At 46.7% G+C, this 12,714-nt stretch overlaps 2 protein-coding genes across 2 annotated transcripts in view; one reads left to right on the top strand and one right to left on the bottom strand.

Annotated features, from left to right (window-relative positions):
* Positions 1-666, top strand: part of T265_14582 (hypothetical protein) — a gene marked incomplete at both ends in the record, with an annotated part of 1,725 nt that extends 1,059 nt beyond the window's left edge. Inside the window, 2 exons of the mRNA XM_009174313.1 lie at positions 68-138; positions 579-666. Coding sequence (XP_009172577.1) covers positions 68-138; positions 579-666 — 159 coding nt within the window. The remainder of the gene's footprint in view (positions 1-67; positions 139-578) is intronic.
* Positions 667-3,778: 3,112 nt separating this feature from the next.
* Positions 3,779-10,370, bottom strand: T265_08483 (hypothetical protein; the record flags this gene model as incomplete). The annotated part of the gene is made up of 4 exons (XM_009174297.1): positions 3,779-4,032; positions 6,032-6,156; positions 8,519-8,694; positions 9,876-10,370. 4 exons carry the CDS (start codon positions 10,317-10,319, stop codon positions 3,779-3,781), a joined length of 999 nt encoding a protein of 332 aa, XP_009172561.1.
* Between the last annotated feature and the right edge of the window lie 2,344 nt (positions 10,371-12,714).

Genomic DNA, 12,714 nt, shown 5'->3' with positions numbered 1-12,714 from the left:
GGTTTCGTAAATTTTCAGCGAGGCATCGCGGGACCATAACAACAACCATGATGAGTTTGGTTCTTAGAAAAACCCAGCTGATGATGAAACGAATTCCGACAAAATCCGCATGCAAACTGAAATGTTTGGAAACAAACGGTAAAAATGTGTAGTTCCGAGCCTGCAGAACCCCAGTGAACGCACTTGGGAAAATTTATCGACCAAGAATGGGTTCGTTTACGATTCTGAAATTACCGCACAACAGACTAGAGAATACAACCAATATCAGTCTGCCGTTAGAGGAAATTTTATCTGTACTCGCTGGAGAGGCCACCCGAAAGACTCGACCAACAAGGTGAGAAAAGAAACGCAAGCGTTGTAAGCGGTTTCAACAGGAGACTATAAAACTAGTGTCTTCCGAAGACGCGTCCCCGAAGAAAGACGACCGCACCAAATGACAAGCCACTCCAGCTCAGAACTATTGAATCACAGAAGTTAATGATTAAACTAACTGGACAGACGGAGTAATGAAAATTCGTCGGGACAAGTCACTGATACAATCTTCCACCTGAAGATGTTCCCCGCTGATCTCACACCAGGCAGGTAATTCAAACGGAGGTCTCACATGTTGTTGATTGGCCGATTGGCTATCAAGACCAGAGGCTGAAGATGAGGCCCCCAGGATCATGATTGGGGCCAATGGACTCGTCGTCCAACTGGATCCCGGAAGGTTGGTGTAGGTCCAACGGCAGCATCCTGTGTTACGGAAGGTTGCAGCCGCCTTGTTGGATGGAAGGAGCATTGAGAGCGGAGAGGGAGACAGGGAATTGGAAACGTTCCAGAGTCACTTTGATCGGCTGAGGCTGAATGAAGCTGGCATAATTTCCTGGAACGCTACTGATTCGGATGTTGTGCTGCCCGTGATACCTCGTGTCCTGAGACGGAAGCTTATCGTCGAATGCCATGAGATGGCACGACGTACGACCTACTTCGGCAGAGGGCCTACTGGCCGGGGATGAGAAGTGAGGTGATGGATTATGTGGTGTCCTGTAAGCAGTGCCAGTGTTGTGCGTTGCATGAATTGCGAGCAGGTTTCAAGTGTAACTCAACCCTCATATAGCAACAGCGCGAAATGGCAAGCGTTTGTCCCGAAGAGTATCGCTTCAACATACAAAGTGCCTGGAAAACTTGGAAGTTTTTCGTCCCTCTCCTTAGTATGGGTGGTATGCACTAAAAACGCAATAGATGACTGGACGGACGTTTTGCTACAGAGTGGGACGGTTGATCTAGAGATTGCCGGTTTCAGTGACTCAATACGCATACAGTTGAAGCTTCAGGTGAACGGTTCTACAGAATGGTGGGGTAGAATGGTGTTGGAATTTAATGGCCAAGAGAGTTCCATTTAGTCCTTTATCATCTTACCACGTATCATAGGCATGTTGATTCCAGTTTCGGTCACCAAAAAAAATGGTGGCGGGGGGTGACATAGTGAGTCAGTTCATACTGAATAAATCTGATGTAGGGGAGCTACTGAGCCAAGCCTGCCAGTGTCATTAACCAGCAAAGGTGTCCAAGGAACAGGTATCACGTAATCCCTCAGTACTATTGTAAGGAAATCACCAACTTCGGTGTGTAGTTGTTCCAATCCATGCTCCATGAGGAAAGCATGTACCGTCAATGAACTGGTCCGGTGGTCGTTCCGTGGAACACGAAATATTGTGATGAACTCAGAGATAATTCATTTTAGTCCCAGGCAATCCAAAGTACTGGATTGTGAATATATTTCAAAAGCTTTCAGAGAAGATAGCATAAAGCAGGAAAACGGACCAACAGAAAGTCAAAAAATCGCTCAGCTGTAACACCTTTTCGATGCCTAGTTGCCATGCCACTCAAAGGGAGCACAAGGGCTGGGATACTGTCAGGTCGCCCAAGCCTAGACAGGGGACGTAGAGAGGGAGAGGTCGGGTTCGGACCACGGGCCTTCCGGTCAGCAAATTCGCGCTCTAACCCCTTGGACCATCTCGCCAGCCGTTAGATCAAAGCGGTCGCTGTCCATCTTCTGCGTATACCATTTTGCAGGTTTTCAGAACCACACAAAGGGTGGAAACGAGCCAGGGGAGGTCATATAATGATTTGGCAGCGAAGTAGGAAAGCCATTACCAGTAAACTCAGCTGCGTTAGTCGCTGTCGTCTCCCAGGATGGGGAACTCGAGACGGGCCACATCAATGGTTAGAGACATTGTCAGATATGGCCCAGTCGCGCTCTCAATGGTGCTCGTGCATCCAAGCTACTGTCTTCAATGCATAGCTCCCTTCCCAATTCCTTCGTTTGACAGTCCACTGGCAGTGCTGTATTTACGCACCAATTTAGCAGCTTTCGCCTCCAATGCGCAGCTATCTACCCCAGCTCCTCAAATCATCGGCGAACGAAACTGCGGCGGCTACAACTACTGTACAACGGGTATGCGATTCTTATAGCTGATAATGATTTTTTTGGCATCATCAAGCTTTGATGGCATCGGTGGGCTACCACGCAGGTTCTTTTGGTTTCTCGATGTACGTCCTTTACCGGTTCTGGTCGTATGAAACAAGTTTGATGGAGGGGCATTTTGAAATGAAAATGATGAGATGAGATCACGCATCGGCATGCCACAGAACCTGTACAGCCTCAATCACGATCCCGTTTCCATCTCCTCGATACCCGTCCAAAATAATAATCTAGTAGAAATACAATTTACTCCACGTCATTAAACGACCGAACCTACAAGGCAATTGCTCGAATTTCTAAAACGTGATTGCTATCAGTAAACCTACATGCGGTGAATCAGCTGTCCCGCAATATTTTTTCTTGTGGCTACCGTACATGAAAAGATAGCGTTTAAACCGAAGGATTCTCTCTGTTTGACCGTTATCGTCGCGCCTCACCGGCGATGAGGTAGCCCTTGTGGGGATGCCAGCACAGAAACATCAGGAAACGGAGGCGGATGATTCATCATCATCATCCTGGTCTCGGGAGGAATCACCGTTCCCAACAGAAACTTTTTTTACTTGTCCGCATCTATCATTCGCAAACAAATTTGGTTTTTCGGGAGACTTACTTGGAATCCAGCTGAATGTCTCGTTTATGGTGTTTTTTAGTTTGGGTTCAGGTAGAGCATAAGGTTGACGGAAACTCGAGGATGATGAGATCCAAAAAGAGCGAAACCGGTCATGGGTTGTCGAAGAATTCTCAGCAACCTTACGAGTAGTGTATTACGTCTATACATCTTTCTTTTTGAACGCATCTCTTCCCTTCATAAACATAAAATTAAAAACTGACACCTGGTACTACGAAGCGCGTATGTCCAAGTAAGAATGCGAACGCTCAAGTAACTGCATCACTCATCACATCTCACAATTTCCTAACTTTATATGCTTTTCAAAGTTCCCCCGGAGTACAGTCCAGACACGTACGTCTGCCGATGAGGGGCATCCACTGGGAGTTCCCTCAATCTAAACGAAAGTGATGATACACTGCTGAACGCTCAAGTACAAAAGCCTAACCTGACTATTGCCAACTGAGTCATGCTCGCATACAGCACAATGTTTGTCAAAAGATCTCGAATCAGATTAGACTGAGAACAAGAAATGAAATTGAAAACATCACTAGTTACTTGAAAACCTCTCTTTATTACTTAAAACATAGGAATACATGAAAACACGTGACCCAACACACACATCATCTGTAGAAGACAAAAAAGGAAAGACAAATCTGTCGACGGTAGTAGAAAATAGCAATCGAGAATGGTTTTTGTTTCGTTCACGTTTGTTGCAAATAAAATGCCACCTTTTCATACACGCGTTTACAACCGGATACGGAAAACAACTGGGTATTTTCCGGAGACCACTCGAGTTCATCCAGGACGAAATTAACCAGGTTGTCCGTCAAGGGCACCTGACGTTGCACGGTAACGTCACGAATACACAGTCGGACATGTTCGGCTTGGAGTGGCAGAAATGGAACCATTGCAGTGATTAAGTGTTTTTGGATCAATTCGGAATAGCGAAGACCACCTGGAAGGAAAGAATATCGACCGAGGTCACGCAAAAAAAATCGATCAGTACCCTTTCGGTACCTAGCTGCTGTGCCACCCGAAAGAGGAACGAGGGCTGGGATACTGCCAGGTTGCCCAAGACTAGACAGGGAAGTCGAGAGGCACAGGTCGGGTTCGAAGCACGGACCTTCCGGTCAGTAAATTAGCGCTCGAGTCACCTGGGACACGCGTTTACAACCGGATACGGAAAACAACTGGGTATTTTCCGGAGACCACTCGAGTTCATCCAGGACGAAATTAACCAGGTTGTCCGTCAAGGGCACCTGACGTTGCACGGTAACGTCACGAATACACAGTCGGACATGTTCGGCTTGGAGTGGCAGAAATGGAACCATTGCAGTGATTAAGTGTTTTTGGATCAATTCGGAATAGCGAAGACCACCTGGAAGGAAAGGATATCGACCGAGGTCACGCAAAAAAAATCGATCAGTACCCTTTCGGTACCTAGCTGCTGTGCCACCCGAAAGAGGAACGAGGGCTGGGATACTGCCAGGTTGCCCAAGACTAGACAGGGAAGTCGAGAGGCACAGGTCGGGTTCGAAGCACGGACCTTCCGGTCAGTAAATTCGCGCTCGAGACACCTGGGCCATCTCACGCAGTTGGACAGCAAAAATGAAACGAGGCTACGAAGATCTGACTGCCTTGAATGACAAATAATATGGGATCAGCAAAGCATCAGTGTCGAACACCGATGTCATACTGCCGACGATGACGATGATCAGGTAAACGTTGCCCAGACGTGCGTTGAGATCTCCTCATTTGTTGACGTTAATCATCATTGGCATCAACACGAAGGAAGGACCTTGGCGCTTCACCACCGTACTACAACGTCAATTTGCTTGAATGAAGCATTATAACGCGAGGGAAACAATATAGGTTCTGGCCTATCACAAATATCCAACATCCCTACGTCTCCAACATTATTCCAGAAAATCTGGAAAAGAACTGGCAGAACGAACGCCATTGACGTCGCTTAGCCACCAGATCTTTCAGTGTCCCCAGCCAAGCGCGTAGAGATCCATCCCACAAGCATCAGCAGCACCGCGAATTTCGCAACAGCCTTCACTACTCACAACCCTCACTGAAGTACGACCACATAACGCAATTTTAGCTCATCTCTTACAATCGATTTCGTCAAACAAAAGTCCGTTGTCCCTCTGCACGTGATGCTCGGCGAAAATCGTTGGACGTTCCTCCTAACTTCATCCGTAAATTTGTCATTGCCTAAACCCTTCCTTACTGGACTGGTAGTTCGTCCCCTAGCTTCGCCGTGCTCTGAAAATAAGTACTACATGAGGGCAAGTGTTGGTCTGCAGTGACATCCCAAGAGTTTTCGTCAACAGCAAGTACCTGAAAGTCTGTTCACACATCTCGGAAGAAAACCTGTTGGTTAGAAAACTGAGTTGTACCGGCTGTCGATCTATTCAGGCAGTCACTTGGGTGCTGCAGAGTGATCAAAATGCTTTATCTGAGTAGTCATCGATCCTGGAAATCGCCTAAACCTGAGGCTCGATTTGGTCGAACGAACGAACAGGTCTGGCAAAATACATTTGCCTGAAAGGTAAATTGGTGTAAACGGCATTCAGCTAAATCCCAGCTGGACTGCTCATTTATGGCAATCTTTAACAGAATGTATCGCACAAAGTTGATATGATACAATAAATATCGAAGTATATTTTCCCAACACAACACACTACTTGGAAGGTTCGTGCAGTCTTGCTGGATGCAATAAGACACAATCCGATAAGACAAAAATACGCTATACCAGTTCGAATTCCCAAACAAGCGGCCCTCACTCCACGGAGTCTTGAACTGTGAGGATAGATCGAAGTCCCATATAAATGTACTGCGTTAGAAGTAAAAAACGTCCACAATTTCAGCAAATTCTGCCCCAAAAAGGGGACGCTGTAGTAATATCGTGGGTGTGGCGCATTAACAGAGTCCGTACTCACACTTACCATCATCGTTGAAGGCGGATTTCGTGATAATTCTATCCATATCAGTGTACAACAAATCTTCGCGTTTCTTGCCATCTTTTAGATGATCGTACAAGCGGCGATTGATGGAATTTCCCCCAGCATTGCTGAAACATCAGAGAAATGAATGGTTCGGTTAATCAAGTTGGAGAAAGATAACAGGCTAAGTGTTGAAAACACTCCAACAGATAGATTACAAAAGAGGGTTGTGAAAGACCTGCTCTTCAGAGTAGATGCATAGAGGGCGGGATGGCTCAAGTGGTTAAGAGCACGAATTTACTGACCGGAAGATCAGTGGTTCGAACCCGACCTCTGCCTCCCGACTTCCCCTGTCTAGGCTTGGGCAACCTGGCAGTATCGCAGCCGTCGTGCTTCTTTCGGGCGGTGTAGCAGTTGGGTACCGGAAGGGTGTTACAGCTGAACGGTTTTTTCAGATGCATAAGCTGCATGAAAGTGCATTGGGTAAACCACTGTGGGTGAGTAAGTGGATTCAACATGAAATAGACAAAACTGTTGAGATGAGTTAAGTGTTCGGTCGGGACGAAGCCCCCTACAAAACTGGGTGGGTTGGGAACTTAACCTCATGCTTGCGGATGAACCCATTGAGGTAGCACACAAGTTTGTCTACCTTGGAAGCTGTGTTAGGCCGGCAGCCGGATTAAGAAGACCAGATCAGCTTTTGTGGAACTGCGTCACCCGTCGCGTACGCGTGACATCAGCTTATCCGCCAATGGTCGAGTTTAGAATACTGCAAAGCGATCCGTATTCCAACACGGGTCAGAAACCTGGCCGCCGAGCGCCAAGAACGTCAAAAAAACTCAGTGTTTGACAATCGATGTCTTCGGAGCATTGTCTGAACCTGGTGGCAATACCGGATCAGTAATGCTGAGTTCATCGAATAGTTTTCGCCCACGATAGATGAACTGATCACCCTACACAGGTTGCGCTAGCTTGACCACGTGCTTCGTGTGCCAGTCGACCGGCATACCCCTAGGGTTCTTTTCCCACAACCACGTGAAGGGTAAAAATGAGCCACGGGAGGTAACCCAATGAATTTGCAGCGAAGTACGAAAGCCATTGCCGGCAAACTCAGCTGCGTTGGTCATCGCCGTCATCCTGGATGGAGACACCGAGACAGGACACATCAATGGTTGAAGACACTGTCAGATATGGCCCAGTCGCGCCCTCAATGGCGCTCGTGCGTCCAAGGGATTGCCTTCAACGCATAGCTCCCTTCCCAACCCCCCGACTTAACAGTCCTGCATTTACGCAGAAACTTATCAGCTCCCACCTACAATGCGCAGCTACTTACCCTCCCCAAATCACCGGTGAACAAAACTATGGTAGCTACAACCACTATACGACAAGTACGCGGCTTCGTACAGCTGATGATGACAGTTTCGTCACAAATGAATTAATTGGAGCATCGGATAAGTACCGTTGATAGATACTGTTGTTGCATCAGATAGCTTTCTGGGGAAGACACTTACAGAAGCCAGTCCAAGCAAGAATGCGGTCAGTTGATAACCTGACAATAGCGTCGAACCCAGTGGCTTGAATACGGCAAATTGTGACAAGAAACGCGGGCATCCAGAAACCATGTTGAACAGTGACACAAGATCAGCAAGGCGACAAGCGATCTACTTGAAATGAAGCTAAATCAGACTAGTTCACCTATGCACGTGTACTCCAGAACGGAAGGGTCACCCGACAGATCTTCAATCACACGAGTGCAGCGAGAATTGAGAAAAAAGGGGACCCGCATGCCTTAGAAAGGATCGGTTTTTGTGGGACGTCAACATATTCACGCATATTCATAAACGTCAACAACTGAGCTTAGCTAACCTTGCCCCTTCTGAGCTCGTACCTGCCCGACCCAACGGAAAGACAGTCAGTAACTAGTCAGCCACTGGAACACCACCAGGTTACTTATTATCACCCAAACTATACGCCAGTGAGAGATCTTCGAAAAGGACAGGCGTGGTAGACAAGTATTACTGCTGGTGTTCATCGTTACTCAATCATGGTCAGGCCGGGTGGCGATCAGCAGCAGATCGCCGCGTCTCTATGGTGACATCCACTGAATATACATGGAATCAGTCCCATATGAACTACCGCATGGACGTCCAAAGTTCCAACTATTTCTGAACGGTAAATCCGTCATGAACGGTGGTTGCTCACTGAGGTTGATTGTACGGTTGTCGCTGGTGTCGTAGGAGTTCCTTTTATTGAATAGCTCGAGGTGATAGGGATGAGAACATAGCGAACAGCTTGTGGCTCCAAAGAACACCAGTTCACCCCCCGATGAATAATTACACAGGAAGCTCACCTACTGGCAGGATTCTTAATGAAAGCCAACTTAGTAACTGACATAGCAAATATTAGTGGATTACATAAAGTTGTGCGGGTGAAAAGTCGAACATACAAAACTATCAGTTCAGGAGAAATGATGGAAATCAAATTAAATACCTCAAAAATAAGAATATTGATCGCCGAAAATCGACACCGTCAATAGATTCGTGAAAATCCAATAGAGGAGCCAAGACATCGAGGAGGCCACTTGGCATGTTGTGCATCTCGTCAAAAACGAACACGGAATAAGGACAGGCTGAGACGGCTTCGCGCAATTCTTTATGAAGCCTCACCTAGATTTATAGGGAAGAAAGTTGGATGACAGCGCTTGATCAGAGTTCTGGTGTACAGCGAAGACTAAAAAATGAAATGAGCAGGCTTCCCTATCCACTAACCCTACGAAGCACAAGTCATGCCCTCAACAAACCACGGGTCAGCTCTAAAACAACAATCTTACACTCCTCGCTCAGCTGTGAGACAATATTCTGGAATTCACCCCTTGCGTAATCTGAAATCTGTGCCTATTTGTACTTTCTAACTCTTCCATCAATACACTAGTACCACTTCTGCCATGGGTTCTAGGATGCCATTTTTTGTTAGGAGCTTCGTCATCATCATCGACAGCATGACATCAGTGTTCAACACCGATGCTTCACTGCCGTATTGTTAGGAGGTTTGTGAATAACGACAAAGTGGACAAACCTGACAGGGAATTCGTGTGTCGCACTCCACCGATACGCAGGGCACCAACAGTCGGTCACCGTATTGTTAGGAGGTTTGTGAATAACGATAAAGTGGACAAACCTGACAGGGAATTCGTATATCGCACTCCACCGATACGCAGGGCACCGACAGTCGGTCGGATTCGCGTTCAAACTAAACCCAGCTTATCTGTCCCCAACAGGTAGGTTGACAAAAATATCAAAAGCAATACACTAGCGTTTGCCATCAGGGGTTCAATACTCCACCCATACGAGAAAAGGATTCCCTAGTGAAAAAAGTACAAACTGAGAGAAGTTAGTAAAACAAAGAGTCCTCAGGAGATGATCCAGGACGAGGTACACGACTCTATCCAAAGAAGTATACGTTGCTGAGAACGAAGCGTGGTGTGGAATCACACAACAGTTGAGGAAGGATCGTTCTATCGTTTGTCTTGCTGACCACAAAACTTGGCTGCAGAGGAGACCTCACACTACACCTCCTTTTGTTGTTGTTTCGAGAGTAAAAGTGCCTTTATTGTTCTCCTTCTTCGGTTACCAACCATTTGCCCAAGGTCACAAGTTAAAAATCTTCTGGCAATGATTTCAGATATTTGGAGACGTGATAACGATAACTTGAACCCAATCTTCAACTGTATAAAGTAATCTTACTGTTTCCAAACACCCGCAAACCAACGAGTCAATGTGTGGAGGCTGACTGAAATACTGAAGTTAATGGCAAATTGCTAAACAAGCTAGGGAGGGATAACACTTACCTTGTACTCGTGCACTTTTTGACGATGAGCGAAGTGAATTGTTGAGTCGTAGAAGTGAAAGAATCGGCTCTTTGTGCCCCGTTTGAACACGTGGGATGCGATAAGATTGGAAACGAAATTCTTTCCCACCCCTGTGTAGCCATGAAAGGAAAGAGCCAGTGCTTTTGGTGGATTGCGATCTAGCATATGAGCAGATAAGTGATGGAACACTCGTTCAGTGACAATGTGTTGACCGTGCAGATGGTGCGTCAGTACATGCTTCAGACCGGTTTGATTAAACCAAACCCCTTGAGAACAGCACTCACGGAGGAGACATTCGATTCCGTCCCTTGCTAGAAAAGCTGCCAGTAACCCGGATACAGGAACGAGAGCGACAAAAGGAAATGCCGAAATATTTGTCACGAAGGATAGCAAAACAAGGAGCAGAAACGTCGTAGAAGGCATCTGAATTGTAACATCACCCACTAGGGAGTTTCAAAATCTGCTCGTGAAAACAGCTGGTTAAAAAATAAAAATGTAGATGATTTTCTCATATATTCAGTTTCACAAATGACTGAGTCATTCAGGACAATTGCTAAATTAAACGGAGGGTACACACGACTATAAAGAACCTAGTAATAGTTTCCACTTAGGTATGTTGATAGGCCTAAGTGCCGCAACGATTCGATATGTTATAGCCTGGAAACTCGCCCTTGGGTTCACCATGCTAGAATCCTCAGAGACAGCCAAAAGGCAGCGAGCCCGATACTGCAAGCAATCGATCTAGAAATAAAGTCGCGTGGTCTCAGGCAATGAGAGTGTGAAGGAGGTGGCTTCTCCAGAGGAACAGCACTTCCTTTTCTAGGAAGATAATAATGAAAGGTCAGTTCTCGGATACCATACCTTACTCCCTGTGCTCGACCGAGCGAGTCGGGATTTTGAGTCACTGGTTCAAGGTTCTCCGAAAAATTCCCAACTTCAGCCGCTTGGGTTGAAGGCTAAGACGGGGGCTCCTCGAAAGGACCATCAAATATTCTTACTAATTCAAAGGTCGGATTTTGAGTGGAAGAACCGAAGTAGACTAACTCTAATAAACTCCTGCTTGACCTGGGAAACAGCAAAGTAGCAGCTGCCTTTGTAGTTCGTTGTTCGCCTATCATCCCTCACACTTCCTTCCCACAGTTCAAGTGGCCCGCTCCGGCCAGTCCAGCTATCAATCGTTTAACCATTGTTCCGTATGTGCTGCCACAAACCGATCTTGATGACATGGCTCATATGTTTTGTGATATTCAGGCTGAAAAACCCCTACTGAAGTGAACCCAAATAAACATGAGTCCGTGCTGCGCGGCTTCCTTGCTCAATTTGAATGATTACAGCTCAGTGCGGTGGATAATTTTCGTTCTTAGTGCCAGCATACGCTCTTAAAGATTGCAACTCTGGAGCCCTCTCGCAACAAATGACTCCACAGTCTGGCTGAAGAGGGATGACCTGACCTGAAGGTGAAGTGTATAACTCCAAACATGAATGAACACCTCTTGAGCAACGCCAAACTCAAAGGTATTAAACAATGCAACGTCAGGCGATCGGGGTGTGCGGGTTTCACGGCTGAGCCGTCCCTCCTGGGGGCATGAGTGCAGCAACGCTGCTTCTTAATGCCTTGATACTTCTGTCGCAGAGGAAAGTACAACATCGACTCCAGGTCACCTCGTAATTCGGCGTCGCGCAGTACTCGACGTGCTGTTCTAAGTAGAACTGGTCCATGTTGGTCTTGCTGGCATATTTGAACCCTAACAAACTGAATTCCAGCCAGTGGAATCTGCAGGATCACTGGAGCATTGATGCCAGACCACCACAAGGTAACAGCTTTAGGTCGGGATACTGCGAACAGCATTTTGTTGGATGAAAGCGCCTCGGGCTTCAAAAGCGGGCAAAGAAGCTCCAAACCGTAAGCCAATAACAAAACAAAGAATAGGGCAACATAGAACCCTGGAAGATCAAGATGCTTCCAGGGCATTCGTTCACAGGCGTTGAATACGCGAATAATATTGCTCTCCTTGATACAGATCCTTCAAAGATGTCATTTCGAATAATCTAAATAATTCTGCCGCACGAAACTTCAAACCTACACAGTGTAAATTGCTGCTACAAGGCTGGGTGGGACCAAACTCAAACGTGCTTTAAGACCGCTAAATCGATGTGGCTGTGTGACTTCCTGGAGAAGAGACCACTTCTCGACTCAGGAAGGCCAGGGCAACTTTTGCCAATCTCCGACACCTAAGGTAGCAGTGCAACAGCTTGTCTGTCGAGAGCAGGGTGTTCACTAAAACGGTATCCCCATACGCAAAGGAAGCACAAAGACTCTGTGTTTGGTCATTAATGTCTTTGAAGCATTAGTCGAGTCTGGATTAACAACGCTGAGCTGAACCAGATGGTTGTAGGAAGGGACTCTACCGCGATGGATAAGCTATTCATTCACTCCACAGGTCAAATAAGTCAGATGTACTTCATATGCTAGAGGACCGTCTGACTCGCAGAGCTCCTTTTGGTCAGCCATACGCCAAGCGGAAGCAACCGGAGTGAACAACCTGGTAACGAAGTATGAAAGCAGTAACCAGTAAACTTAAATAAATCATTCAGCTGTAGCACTCTTTCGGTGCATAGCTGCCATACCACACGGAGGCACGACGGCTGGGATACTGTCAGGTTGCCTAAGCCTAGACAGGGGAAGTCGATAGGCAGAGGTCGGGTTCGAACAACAGACCTTCCGGTCAGTAAACTCGCGCTCTAACCACTCGGGCCATCTCATCCACCACTCAAATCTTCCGCTCCGAGTTCGCTATTCAGGCCCGTTTTCCTGCTT

Source organism: Opisthorchis viverrini, assembly GCF_000715545.1.
Source record: "Opisthorchis viverrini unplaced genomic scaffold opera_v5_224, whole genome shotgun sequence".
In the NCBI taxonomy this organism is placed as follows: Eukaryota; Metazoa; Platyhelminthes; class Trematoda; order Opisthorchiida; family Opisthorchiidae; genus Opisthorchis; species Opisthorchis viverrini.
The sequence above is the reverse complement of the archived record's forward strand: the minus strand, read 5'-3'. Positions and strand labels throughout refer to the sequence as shown.